The sequence below is a fragment of the Columba livia genome, chromosome 9, assembly GCF_036013475.1.
Source record: "Columba livia isolate bColLiv1 breed racing homer chromosome 9, bColLiv1.pat.W.v2, whole genome shotgun sequence".
In the NCBI taxonomy this organism is placed as follows: domain Eukaryota; kingdom Metazoa; phylum Chordata; class Aves; order Columbiformes; family Columbidae; genus Columba; species Columba livia.
In genome coordinates this window covers 13728133-13739318 of record NC_088610.1, presented here as the reverse complement: position 1 = coordinate 13739318, position 11186 = coordinate 13728133, and the positions used below count along the sequence as shown (strand labels likewise).

The window sequence follows — 11186 nt, the reverse complement described above, 5'->3', positions numbered from 1 at the left end:
TGCCATTTTGATTGAAACCTCTCTCAAGATAGAAAACTTTACTTTAAAACAAAATCTTTCCATACATATCCCATGTATGCAGCAAAAGACAGTCGTGTGAAGCTGAAGGAAAAGCTTATCACTTTCATGTCATCTGAGAATAACTGTCTTGCAAGCATTTACAACAAAAATAATTTTAAACCTCATTTTTATAAGGAAGTGCACTTTGAAAACTAGTCGTTTTATACAAAGGACTTTCACATCCACTTCAATATCAGTAAATAATTTAATTTCTGTTCAGCAATCTAAAAATCACCAGCACAAAGAGCATTAACCAAACATTTTTCAACATCCAGTTAAGAACTGAACAAAACTGAAAATCCAGTCAAAGGGAAGGAATATTCACTCTCTCCGTCTTAAAAGATGCTAGAATAAAGGATGTGGACAAGAGGCTGAATATAGCTCCTTTCACTGATTCTGTTAAAAGAAATAACAATACATTTTAATGTTGCAGCTTTATTTGAAAGTGACTTAAGAGTTTTGGTAACACAAATTTTTATAGAAAATGATACAATGAAAAATAAACTTCAGAGCTTCCTAAAGCAGATTACAGACTGTAAACTCGTAATCAAATGTACTATATAGAAAAAGGGATCTTTGAACAAAGTCTCGTTTGCAGACCAGCACCAAGCGATCCTGAAAAATCTAGTTTTACGCTATGTGCCAAAGAAAACAAAGCCCACCCAAAACCTTGCTTCGTAAGTAAGCAACATCTCATTGCAGTTGTTCTACCTCACTGTATTTCCAATTTACAGTCACAGTTGTGACAAACCGTACACAAGAAACACATCAAGATTTCCAACAATATCTTCAGTAAGTAAAGGCCAACTTTTACACACTTACTATTTAAAAGGTTTTTAAGGAGTCACGGACAACCAGATATTTGGACAAAACATTATGACTCATCATTTTCAAAGAACTCAGAAGTCCATAAAAAATAATCCAAAGCCCTGTAACATTTCCTTTTAAACTATTTCATTTCAGCAGGTCAATTCCACAGATCTTGGGATCACTAATTGATTTTATTTCTATACCTGCAGTACATCACATTGCCATCATACAAACTCACAGTATTAACAAGATCCTGGGCAGCAGGAGAGAATCTATACAGTCCGGCAATTCTTTTACCATTCTTACCACATGCTCAGTAGAAAGTAAGGCTCCTCCTAAAACTTTTTTTGGTTTTTTTTGTGTTTTGTTTTTTTTTTTTTTAGCCTTCATCTGACATTCATTTTCTCAAATAGAAAATCTATTTTGAGAAGAAGTTTCTCATTATACACACAGTTCCTCCAACATCCAATTTTTGAGGTTAACTGAGGTTAACTTGGCTTCATGCCACACTTGTAGGCACAAGAAAGATACTGTTCCTCAAATATTACAGCTGCAGAGAGCACCAGGCAGGAGCAAAATACTAGTGCTCCAGCAGTAAAAATAACTGCTACTGTAATTCTTACACTTGCTGTTCTCTCTATCCCACAAAGCAAAATGGTTCTGAATCATGCAATGTCATGCAATCGCATTATACTTCGTAGAGGTCTGCTCTCTGCTAGCCTTGCTTCTCACTTTACTATTCCTGGGCATATGAATCTATGAATCTGACTTGTTTTATTGTGGCTGTTCATGTAGGTGTGCTAGGTACAGAATCAGTGTAAAAGGATGCTAATCTAGTAACCTTAAAAAATTTGCAACTCAAGTCTTCCCCTAGAAACTGGAATATTTCCCTAGAAATTCCACTTCCTTTTCAGGCCCTTTTTCTTTCATCTCTGAAACATGCAACAATCCTCCTTTATTGCTGCTCTCCACTCTGTGATACCAATGTAAACAAAACCCAGTGAGAGAATAATCAAGTTTTGCCATTGAAAAAAGCACCATAGCACTAAACCCTTGTTCCTTTTAGCAGAGTTACAGCAGCATTTAGAGACCTGTTTTACATGCCCTATTGCTTAAAACCTTGCTCCCTGGTCCTCTGTATTATGTACTCTGCAATGCTTTGGATCCTGGTATTAAAATGGGAGATACTGAACATACTATGTAATCACTGGAACGCAGATAGTAGTTTCTCTGAATTTCTAGCTACATAAATTTGTGTGCAAAGACCTACTTCGTGCCTTGTGACACTTACAACGCAGCTTTAGCTCTCCTGCGAGGCTGACAAGTCTTTCATTGGCATTGAACGATTTTGCCATAGCCACCTCTTCCAGCATCATAGTCTTGCCGATATTCATCTCGGACCTTACGAAAGAGGAAAAAAGGGAAACCCAGTAAAGACAAACAAATTCTCAAAAACTATTACACCATCAGAATATAGTAAAACTGAGTTCACAGCATGTAAATTGCCACAAGGAGCTGACTGATAAGAAGACAAGACACAACATGCACGAGCGCAGAATACAGCATAAACTAACTTCCTTTTTCATAGGTTAGGTTATAGTTGGACTCGATGATCCTAAGGGTATCTTCCAAGTGATAATATCCAGGGAGACTCCTTAATCAAGACAGCCAAAGTGAGGACACAGCCTCATACTTTAGCAGTAAAAGGATCTGCTACCTGCTCAACTTTAGGACAGTTAAGTGCTGCTCTTTGTGTTCTTGACAGCCTTGCATTTTCTGGGTGTATAAATAAGCGTTATTTGCCGAAGCAGCTAAGAAGTTTCTGAAAGCACCTTCAGCAAAATGTACAGAAAAGTTATTTACTCTTAGTGGATAACATTATCACTGATGTCTTACAAACTAACATATAGTGCTATCTTAAACAATAATTTGTAAGTCATTATTGCTGAAGTTGTTCTGAATATGTTCATTCAAAAAGAAACAATTTGGCAAAGTTGCCAGTCCCTTAAAAACTAGACTGCACAACAACCTACCTGGCCCCCTGATCTTCCACGACCGTACTGTCTACCCTCCTTAAATCCTGCATCCCAGTCTGTCCTTATGATCCTGTCATCAAGTCTTGTTCCATTGATGAATCTCATTGCATTTTCAGCATCTCCTCTTGTGTAATACCTTAGGAATTGGTTAATGAAAAAAACAAAACAAAACCAAAAAAACACGCTTCTATGATCCAACACAGGGAAAAAGAACAATATCAAACAGGCTACAAACCCAAGCAGTTGCTTGAACCAGGCTCCTGCTCAGTTGCTTCTAAACTGCTTTTATGAAGCTATGTGGGCTATGAAAACTGCTAGTGAAACAGAGCAATATGCAGGAATCCAAGCATATTAAAAATCTATATATTGGATCAAGTTCTTTAATTACATTCACTCTCAAAAGCATAAAGCTCTGTTACTAAATAAGGAATGAAAAGTCTCATGCATGCTCCATTCATACTGCAAACTTTCACCATTGCTGTGCATTCGCTGGGACCAGTAAGAGAATGATCTTCAAAGACTTGCACATACTGAAGTCAACACATCTCAAGGATGCAAGATACCATCTTTATGCATATGCATATATGAAAAGAAACCCCTCTTTAGTCGAGCACTGAGAATACACTTCTAGTGCAAAGGCCAAGTACCTAAAAAGTGTCTGGTTTGAGGTATCAGGACGATAGCAAACAGGTTAAACCCCACTCGATGTGCTGTGCATGTCTGCCCTCTTCCGCCCGGGACACCCACAGACACTTCGGCATCCGAATATTTTCATCCTCGAGTAACTTTCCCGTGACCCAGGGCCTGCATCTCCGTTTCCCCCACGCCCTGCCGAGCCCTGCGGCGGTGCCACCAGCCACCGCCCCAGCGCCACCAGCCGCCGCCCCACCCGGTTCCAGCGGCCCGGGCCCACAGAAGGATACTCGACGAAGCAGAAGCCGCAGGCGGTCTTCTTCACTTTGTCCAGCCCCATGATGACCTTCTTGATGTCGCCGCTCTTGCTGAAGAGCTCGTGGATCTGCTCCTCCGTGGTGTAGAAGGAGAGGTTCCCCACGTACAGCGTGCAGCTCTTCCTCAGCAGCCGCTCCTGGTCGTACCGTGTGCCCTGAGCCGCAACGACAGCGTTACCCCGCGGCGGACCCGACACCGGGCCTGGGCCCGAGCCCGGCCCTGGCAAACCGCACGGCCCCCGCCCCCGGCGGCAGCGGCGGTGCCCCGCTCACCCGGAAGTGCTGGTCCCGGTACTGACTGAGCTCGGCGTAAGAGTCGCTGCGCAGGATGCTCAGCGTCCCCCCGGAGCACATGGCGGCACCACCGCCCGCCGCGGATTCCCGCCCCTCAGCGCCCCCGCGCACGCGACCTGCGGCCGCGAGGCGGACAGCCAATGGCGAGGTGGAACCCGGGCCTCGCGAGAGCGGGCGGGGCGCGGTAACGGCTCTCGCGCGAGCGGGCGAGACTCGGTAACGGCTGTCGCGCGAGCTGGGCGGGCGCAGGATGGTGCTGCGGCGCGTGCTGCTGGCTCTCCTCAGCAACCCGCGGCTCATCGAGAAGCTGTCGGAGTCGCGGCCCATCCGCGCCGCCGCCCGCCTCACCGCCGCCGCCATCACCCGCGGGCAGCTCGGCGCCCGCCAGGCGAGGAGGGACCTGGGCCCCCGCCTGCTCCGCCTGCGCGACACCTTCCTCGGGGAGCTCAAGGACGGCGCTCGGGCGCGGGGTTGGCCATGGCCTCCCGGGCGGGGGCCTGGCCGGGGCGGTCGACCCGGAGCAGGGCCCTGACCGCCGCGCCGAGCGGGAGGCAGCTGCGGAGCCGCAGCCGATGCAGGACCCGCCGGGGAGGAGACGGAAAACACCGAGCTCAGGAGGACGAGAGCGTTACGGCCGGCGGGGAACGGGCCTCGGGGCCTTGGTGACGGGCGCCTGGTGACCGCCGGGCCCCATCAGCCTCCCCTGAACCGGGCCCGGTGCACGGGCGGGCAGTGCCAGCCACGGACGAGCCCAGCGTTACCCCGGCCTGCGTGGCGCCGATCGCGAGCTGCGGACTTTTCCATAGCACATAGCAATGAGCGGTTCCTGAGTCCAAGCATGAGAACGGAAGCATGCTGCTTATTGTATGATGGATTTTCATTTCAAAGTCAGTTTACACTTTCCACAGTACTCGATAACAGACAGAAGACAGACTCACATTAAACATCATCCAGAATACTATCAAGATTGTCACTTTAAGTGCTTGATAAGAATCTCGAAATAAAACTCAGTTTCTCATTGGAGTTCCTTTCACAATGTCATCCATACAACAATAACATTCTACATTTGATACAACTTTGGTACAAAATGAGCTGTAAATGGCGATGGCGATGGATAGGATAATCACCCATTTTACAGGTAGGTAAAAGAGATTGAGTAGCTGTCCTAAAAGCACACCTTAGGTCTATGGTAGCAGGAAAGGTTCAGGGCCAAAAAATTACCTATAAAGCCATGTTAAATATAAACATGGAAAAGGGTGTATCTATTATATATAATGCACTGGGCTGGCTGCCTTAAATTGCAGTATCAAACAACATAAATGAAACTAAAGTAGTTAACCTTCCTTCATAGCATGTTTCACTATTTAATCCAGTTGATCAGCTGCTTAGTTACCTGGAGAGGATGATTTCTGTTCTTTGTATCACTCCAGATGGAAAGAAGCTTGTAAATTATCTGAGATACAGTTTCTAACATTGCTGGTAAAAATAAACTTCCCACCACCAAAGACTTAGGTGCACATGGATGGAAAAACTGGATCTATGGTATAAAGGATGAAGGTCCAGCTGGTGAGCCAAACACAGTATATTTTCAGTCTGAGTTAGTATTCATAGTTCAGGTTCTCTCCCTGGCTCTATCACAGGTTACCTGTGCAGCAGTAGAGAAGGCATCATACCATGGGAATAGTGCTCCATTGCATCCCTGAAGAGTTTCAATATCTACCCCAGTGAGATTGCCAGAGATCCTAAGTTTTATTAAAATAACCTTTGAAACTGAAGCTGTTTAAGAAAGTTTTAAACAGTAAGCAGGAAGTGGAGTACCAGCTGTGGCACACAGCTGTCTTCCCAATATAAGAGAAAAGGAAATTAACTTGGAAAATATATCTGCTGTCATGGCACGTTCGTACCTACTTCCACTACTTCATGAGCACCTGTACAAACATATAGGCATCCCTTCTCCCCTGGCCTCCCCCCAACACATGCACCTTTAATTTACAGGCTTGTCAATAATGAGGGATGAAGGATGAGAGATGAACATGTAGGGGAGACAACACAGAATGTTTTACAAAAGAACAAGAGCTATGCTCCTTAAAAATGTAGATCATACATATAATTTGGGAGATACAGGCAAATCCTTCACAGAGCAATTTTTCCTAGCTTCCCTTTTGAGCCTGGCATCAACTTATATTCTTCTTGCCTCTGTTAAAAAAAAAATGGCTCATAAGACTTTGTGTAAAGCTATAGGGATTAAAAACTTCAAAAAACGTTACTGCCTTTGTGAGCAGAAAGAATTCAAGTGTTGGACTTATTTCACTGAGAGACGCTTGACCTACAACACATATGCCAAATTAGTACCTCCCTCTGTGTCAGGATGTTTTGGACCCAGAATTTCAGACAGGCAGAAATGAACATTGTTACTTCTGCTATACTATTAAGCATATACATTATTCTGAGCTGAAGTTCAGGGTTATTTATATCCCGCTTTAAAAATTCCCTTCAACAGAGAGAGAGGATGTGATTTGTCATTCTTAAATAAGCTGATTTTATGGGGAGCTGTTACTAAAACAGAAGGGAGGCACAGGGGATGTGGCTCCTTCCCTGGATTCTCACATGCTCCACTGCAGCAGAACTGGTGTATCTCTAACCCTGCAATAAGCCAGCTCTGGGATCTGTCTGGTGAAACGCATACAAAGGACCAAATCCCTGTGAGTTACCTGTTTTCTGCCTGAGCAGCTCCTTGAATAGCTCAGCGCCGGGCCTGCCAGCGCTAGAGCCTCGACAGAGTGATTAGAGCTGAGAGATGTGCAGCAGGAACGTGCAGGGGATAGGCTGCATGGACTGCGCAGCTGAATAGCAGATGAGCTTCATCAAAACGCAGCATTCTCAGGCTGCTGTATGTAATACATATGTAGCATGTCCACAAGAACGGAACTGTGGCAAGAAACGCTACACAGGCGTTAGATTTTAGGATTTAGCACAAGTACTTACGCTGAAGTAACTTCCATGTTCTAAATCAGCTTTTGTCAGATCAATGCTGGGGATTTTTCAAGACAGAACTATCCAAGACAGTATTACAGTGCTGGTGCCTGTATTGTGCCTGCAGCCTGGTCTCATGACTGAGGGGAGGCTCTGAATTTTTAAAAGCTTAAAAATAAAATCTTAGTGAGCCAGATCAGCTTTTGTCTAGTCCTGTAACCTGTCTCCAGAAGCTGAGTTAATGCCCATTACCAGTAAAAACCACACAATCCACAAACCCTCTGTTTCAAAAATAAATCTCACATGGAAAAAGCTAAACTTGAATCACAGTTTTTGGTAGGCTCTGATTTCATCCTCTCTTATCAGGAAAATTGCACAAGTTCATATGAAAGACCACAGGGACTGAATAATTTTAAGCAGGTTCTACCCAGAACTGGCTTTACTGGTGAGTGTAAGACCATGAAGAGAGGGAATAAAGAGACCGAGGGGAGCTTCCAGTACCACTGCTTGTGCTGAAAGTGGGTCTGTGAAGAGGAAAGTCTCGTGGCACCTTTGAGCAGTGCCCAAGTGAAGTGAAAAACATTTTTCTCCTAAAATCTAAAGGCTCTACTGATTTTTATCTACCTGAAGGATGTATAATCCCAACTGACTTCTCCAATTTGCACTGAATAGGAAGGGTATTTGTGGGGGGTCTTCCATTGATAAATGTGGAAATATCAAAGTCTCATTCTTGAACAAGACACCGCATTTTGTAATTGTGGTTTTGATTGTACCAGGGATTATAACAAATATATGACAGTCATTGCAGGTAAAATTGCTTGCTCGCTGCCCTACTGTTTGGCAGAGGATTTCTTCTTCAGACCCTGCCATATCAATGACTTCTACATGCGTGTCTCTCTTCTGGATATTAAGCAGAGACCTAGGAGGCATATAGGTGTGAGCAAAGAGTAGAGTATAGTGTCTTGGATGGCTTGAGGACTCCGGAGAATGTACGAGTTGCTCCAAGTGAAACAAAGATGGTATCAGTCCTCCCTGGTGTAAGCACCCAAACAGCAAAGCCCCAAGAACATTGAAAATAATAATGATGTGTTTCCACTTCATAGTGCTGTTCTGTGATGTGCTGAACAGGACTAATGGCAAGATGAGAGGAATGAGAAAACGAGGTTCTTGGTGACTAAATAGGGAGAGAAATGCCAAAGGAACAAAATAAAACAGCAGTAACATTGGATTGCCTTCAGAATGAACCAATAGCCCAGATGACCCACAGTAATGTGACTTGACCCTTATTAATTGATGGAAGTATTTCTTTAACATTTTAAAACCAGCACGGATAGCCAGAACATGTAAGATCCCAAAGAGCATTATTCCGTTGACTGTAAAATGTGTAACTCGTGGGTGACTTCCATGCAGTGCAAGATTATGCGGATTAAGATTATAGCTGAGAAAATTTAAAGGGGTTACTACCAGTTTCTCATTTAATTGAGCTACTGCATCAAATAGGCTGTTGTTTTTAATGCTGTAGAGATCGTCTAAGCCCACGGAGGTAAAATAGAAGGTGTCAGCTGTTACAAAAACAATGGCAGTAAAACATGCACATAGGACAAGCTTCAAAAAGTGGTTTATAACGGTTTTAATGCTCTTTTGAGAGCCAACAACTAAACCTGCCCAGTAAAGCAGGGGCATTAGAGCAAATGCCAAAAAGGTTGGCCTGTTGAAAAACCCAGCAGTTGTTATAATGCCTATGAGAGGGCTGCTCGTTGGCTCTGCTGAGCTGCCATCAGACCTTGTTGAGGAAACCAGTACCATCAGAAGAGCAAAGAGAAGTCCTTCAAGTGCATTGGTAAATGTTCTTGTATAAAACACCAGAGTGACATATGACCCAGCAAGAAGTACCAGCGCTTTCCATGGATCCACATCCCAGAAAGGAGCTAATCGATAAACGCTATAGTCGAGTATGAAAGAAAAGATTGTAAAGAGAAGGCGAGGGGATACAAGAAGTGTGTAGCTGTTGATGCAACTTGAACATATGTCCAGCTGCTGCAAAGACTTGATCACCCAGTAGGTAACTCCAGATGTCATTAATGGGAAAACAACTGTCCTGCAAGGAGAGCTGGAAAGGAACTCCCAAGGATAATAGACCTGTAGGTTTAAAATGTCTCCTATAAAAGAAGAAAAAACAAAAACCATACATACATAATATATTTTATTCAGTAATTCAGCATTATGGGTATAACATGAAAGGTATAATGATGCAGAGCAGTCCCTGAACTCCTGAGACTACTGTCAAAGTTGATGTTATTAGGCGTATGCCATTAATCTTTACAAAGCTTCAAGAAAAAAAAAAAAGTCTGTTAGGGTGATGGGGTTCCAGGTACCACTTGCCGGGGACAGCAGAGACACAGTCCACAGCTGCAGCTCCGCACTCCCCCTGCTCGCAAGAATTGCTTTGTAACAGGGAACATAGAGCGGGTTGCTCAGTTCAAGTTTCTACGCAAATATCTGCGTGCAATGTGCAGCACAGGAGGGAGGCTGCACCTCAGAGCGACGGTCTATGATCAATACGTGCCTATATGTTGTGTGCAGCGCTCATATTCCCGCGGAACCTGCGCTGCAGGGCTGCAGGGGAAGTGCCCCCCTCGGGGTCTCTCCACTCCGGGGGACCGGAGCGGCCGGGCCCGTCCCTCTCCCGCCCCGCAGGGAGCATTCCCGCCGCTGAGCGCATGTGGGCACCGCGGGGCTGGCCCGCCCCAGTGCCGCCCCTCGCGGCAGCGCCCCCCGCCTTACCTGCCATCACCTCGGGCGACTGGAAGAACTCGTCGGGGTGCAGGTAGCCGGCCTGCGGCAGCAGGCACCAGCCCGCCCGCAGCGCGGCCAGCAGCGCCCACAGCCCCGGGGCTCGCATGCCGGCACCGGCCCCGCCGCGGCAACAGCTCCCGCCGCCGCCCCGCCAGGGGGCACTCTCCCGCCGGCCAGGGCGCCGCAGCGGGAGGCCGGCGCGCACGCGCGGCACCCCCCGCCCCGCGGAGCCGCGTTCAACAGCGACGTTAAACGCACCGTAAATTGTAATTATTTCACGGTTGATCAAAAAAACGTGAGTGGCGTAGAGATCAGGAAAGGGGCAGTCACCGCCTTCGGGTGACGGTTTGCCAAGATGAGATGTAGAACACTGCGTGTTTTGTGAAGACGATGAACACCTCGCGCCTTAGAGGCGTTTGTAGGCAGACGAGCTCAGTCTGCCTTCATCCTCTACACACACACAGGTTTGCTCATGGCGAGAGGAATACTGGGCTCTTAACAGCAATACTGCAGGGAAAATGTCAGTGCTGCCCCCTCTGTGTAAATCTGAGATTTTTTTTTTTTTTTTTTAAACTGCTTTTCTGTAGCATTGTATTCACAAAGGTAATTCGCTGTAGGGGGAAAATGAAGTTTTTATGCAATTCCTGCCTACAAACAGCACTGCAAGAAAACTAGGAGGATGTGAGCTCCTTCAGGGGCCCTTCTAAGGAATGGAGCAATGCCTGATAACGGTAGGTTAACACCACCACTAACAGCCTCACAAAGCCAAAGATAGCTTGGAGATATAGCTATATATCCTATTTAAAAAGCCACTCTGCAAGTTAGAAAGGATCCAAATGTAACAGAAATGCACACACCAAACCCATGGATTATATATCTAATAAAACAACTATGTATGACAGATAAAACCTAACAGTGTATTCAAAGACATAACAGAAAACCATGGCCAAAATGCTTCAACTAAATGGCCAGAAGTGTCATGGGTCCCCATCTGAGAGGAGCAGAGCTCAGACCCAACGACTTCAGCCCTATGTAATTGTGGTTTTAGATACTACTGCACTGCATCGCTACTTACTACTGGAGAGACAGCTCTAAAATTTAAAATTAAATGGCAGGAGGCCATATTTTCTCTCTTTCCCTCTTAAACCCAGGTAACCTTTGAGCAAATAAAATGGGTGAGAAAAGCTGGGAAAGTGGGATGAGTGAACATTAATTTCACAGGAAAGTGAGAAACTACGTGGTTTAGCTATCAGGCCACAGTATGGAT

General features: G+C 45.4%; 2 protein-coding genes across 3 annotated transcripts; both read right to left on the bottom strand.

Annotated features, from left to right (window-relative positions):
* Positions 1 to 246: 246 nt before the first annotated feature.
* On the bottom strand, positions 247 to 4346 carry NCBP2 (nuclear cap binding protein subunit 2). 2 transcript variants are annotated; one of them, XM_065073936.1, is made up of 5 exons: positions 4130 to 4346; positions 3830 to 4011; positions 2904 to 3042; positions 2162 to 2271; positions 247 to 456 (listed from the first exon to the last, which is right to left on the bottom strand). In XM_065073936.1, exons 1-4 carry the CDS (start codon positions 4208 to 4210, stop codon positions 2200 to 2202), a joined length of 474 nt encoding a protein of 157 aa, XP_064930008.1. In that variant the 5' UTR covers positions 4211 to 4346; the 3' UTR covers positions 247 to 456; positions 2162 to 2199. The 2 variants fall into 2 exon arrangements, with proteins under 2 accessions (XP_064930008.1, XP_064930007.1); XM_065073935.1 differs by lacking the exon at positions 247 to 456 and having other exon boundaries at positions 480 to 2271.
* Positions 4347 to 5281: 935 nt separating this feature from the next.
* Positions 5282 to 11058, bottom strand: PIGZ (phosphatidylinositol glycan anchor biosynthesis class Z). Its single transcript, XM_065073922.1, has 2 exons — positions 9908 to 11058; positions 5282 to 9282 (listed from the first exon to the last, which is right to left on the bottom strand). Exons 1-2 carry the CDS (start codon positions 10023 to 10025, stop codon positions 7730 to 7732), a joined length of 1671 nt encoding a protein of 556 aa, XP_064929994.1. The 5' UTR covers positions 10026 to 11058; the 3' UTR covers positions 5282 to 7729.
* Between the last annotated feature and the right edge of the window lie 128 nt (positions 11059 to 11186).

What these genes read in the sequence shown, in the direction of transcription:
- PIGZ (XM_065073922.1), bottom strand. Translation starts at nt 10,025, where the DNA reads ATGCGAGCCCCGGGGCTGTGGGCGCTGCTGGCCGCGCTGCGGGCGGGC. An exon ending in GTCGCCCGAGGTGATGGCAG is followed by an intron (nt 9,283 to 9,907) that starts GTAAGGCGGGGG and finishes CTTCTTTTATAG; the next exon opens with GAGACATTTTAAACCTACAG.
- NCBP2 (XM_065073936.1), bottom strand. Translation starts at nt 4,210, where the DNA reads ATGTGCTCCGGGGGGACGCTGAGCATCCTGCGCAGCGACTCTTACGCC. An exon ending in ACCGGGACCAGCACTTCCGG is followed by an intron (nt 4,012 to 4,129) that starts GTGAGCGGGGCA and finishes GTTGCGGCTCAG; the next exon opens with GGCACACGGTACGACCAGGA. An exon ending in GTGGAAGATCAGGGGGCCAG is followed by an intron (nt 2,272 to 2,903) that starts GTAGGTTGTTGT and finishes CTCTTTCGTAAG; the next exon opens with GTCCGAGATGAATATCGGCA.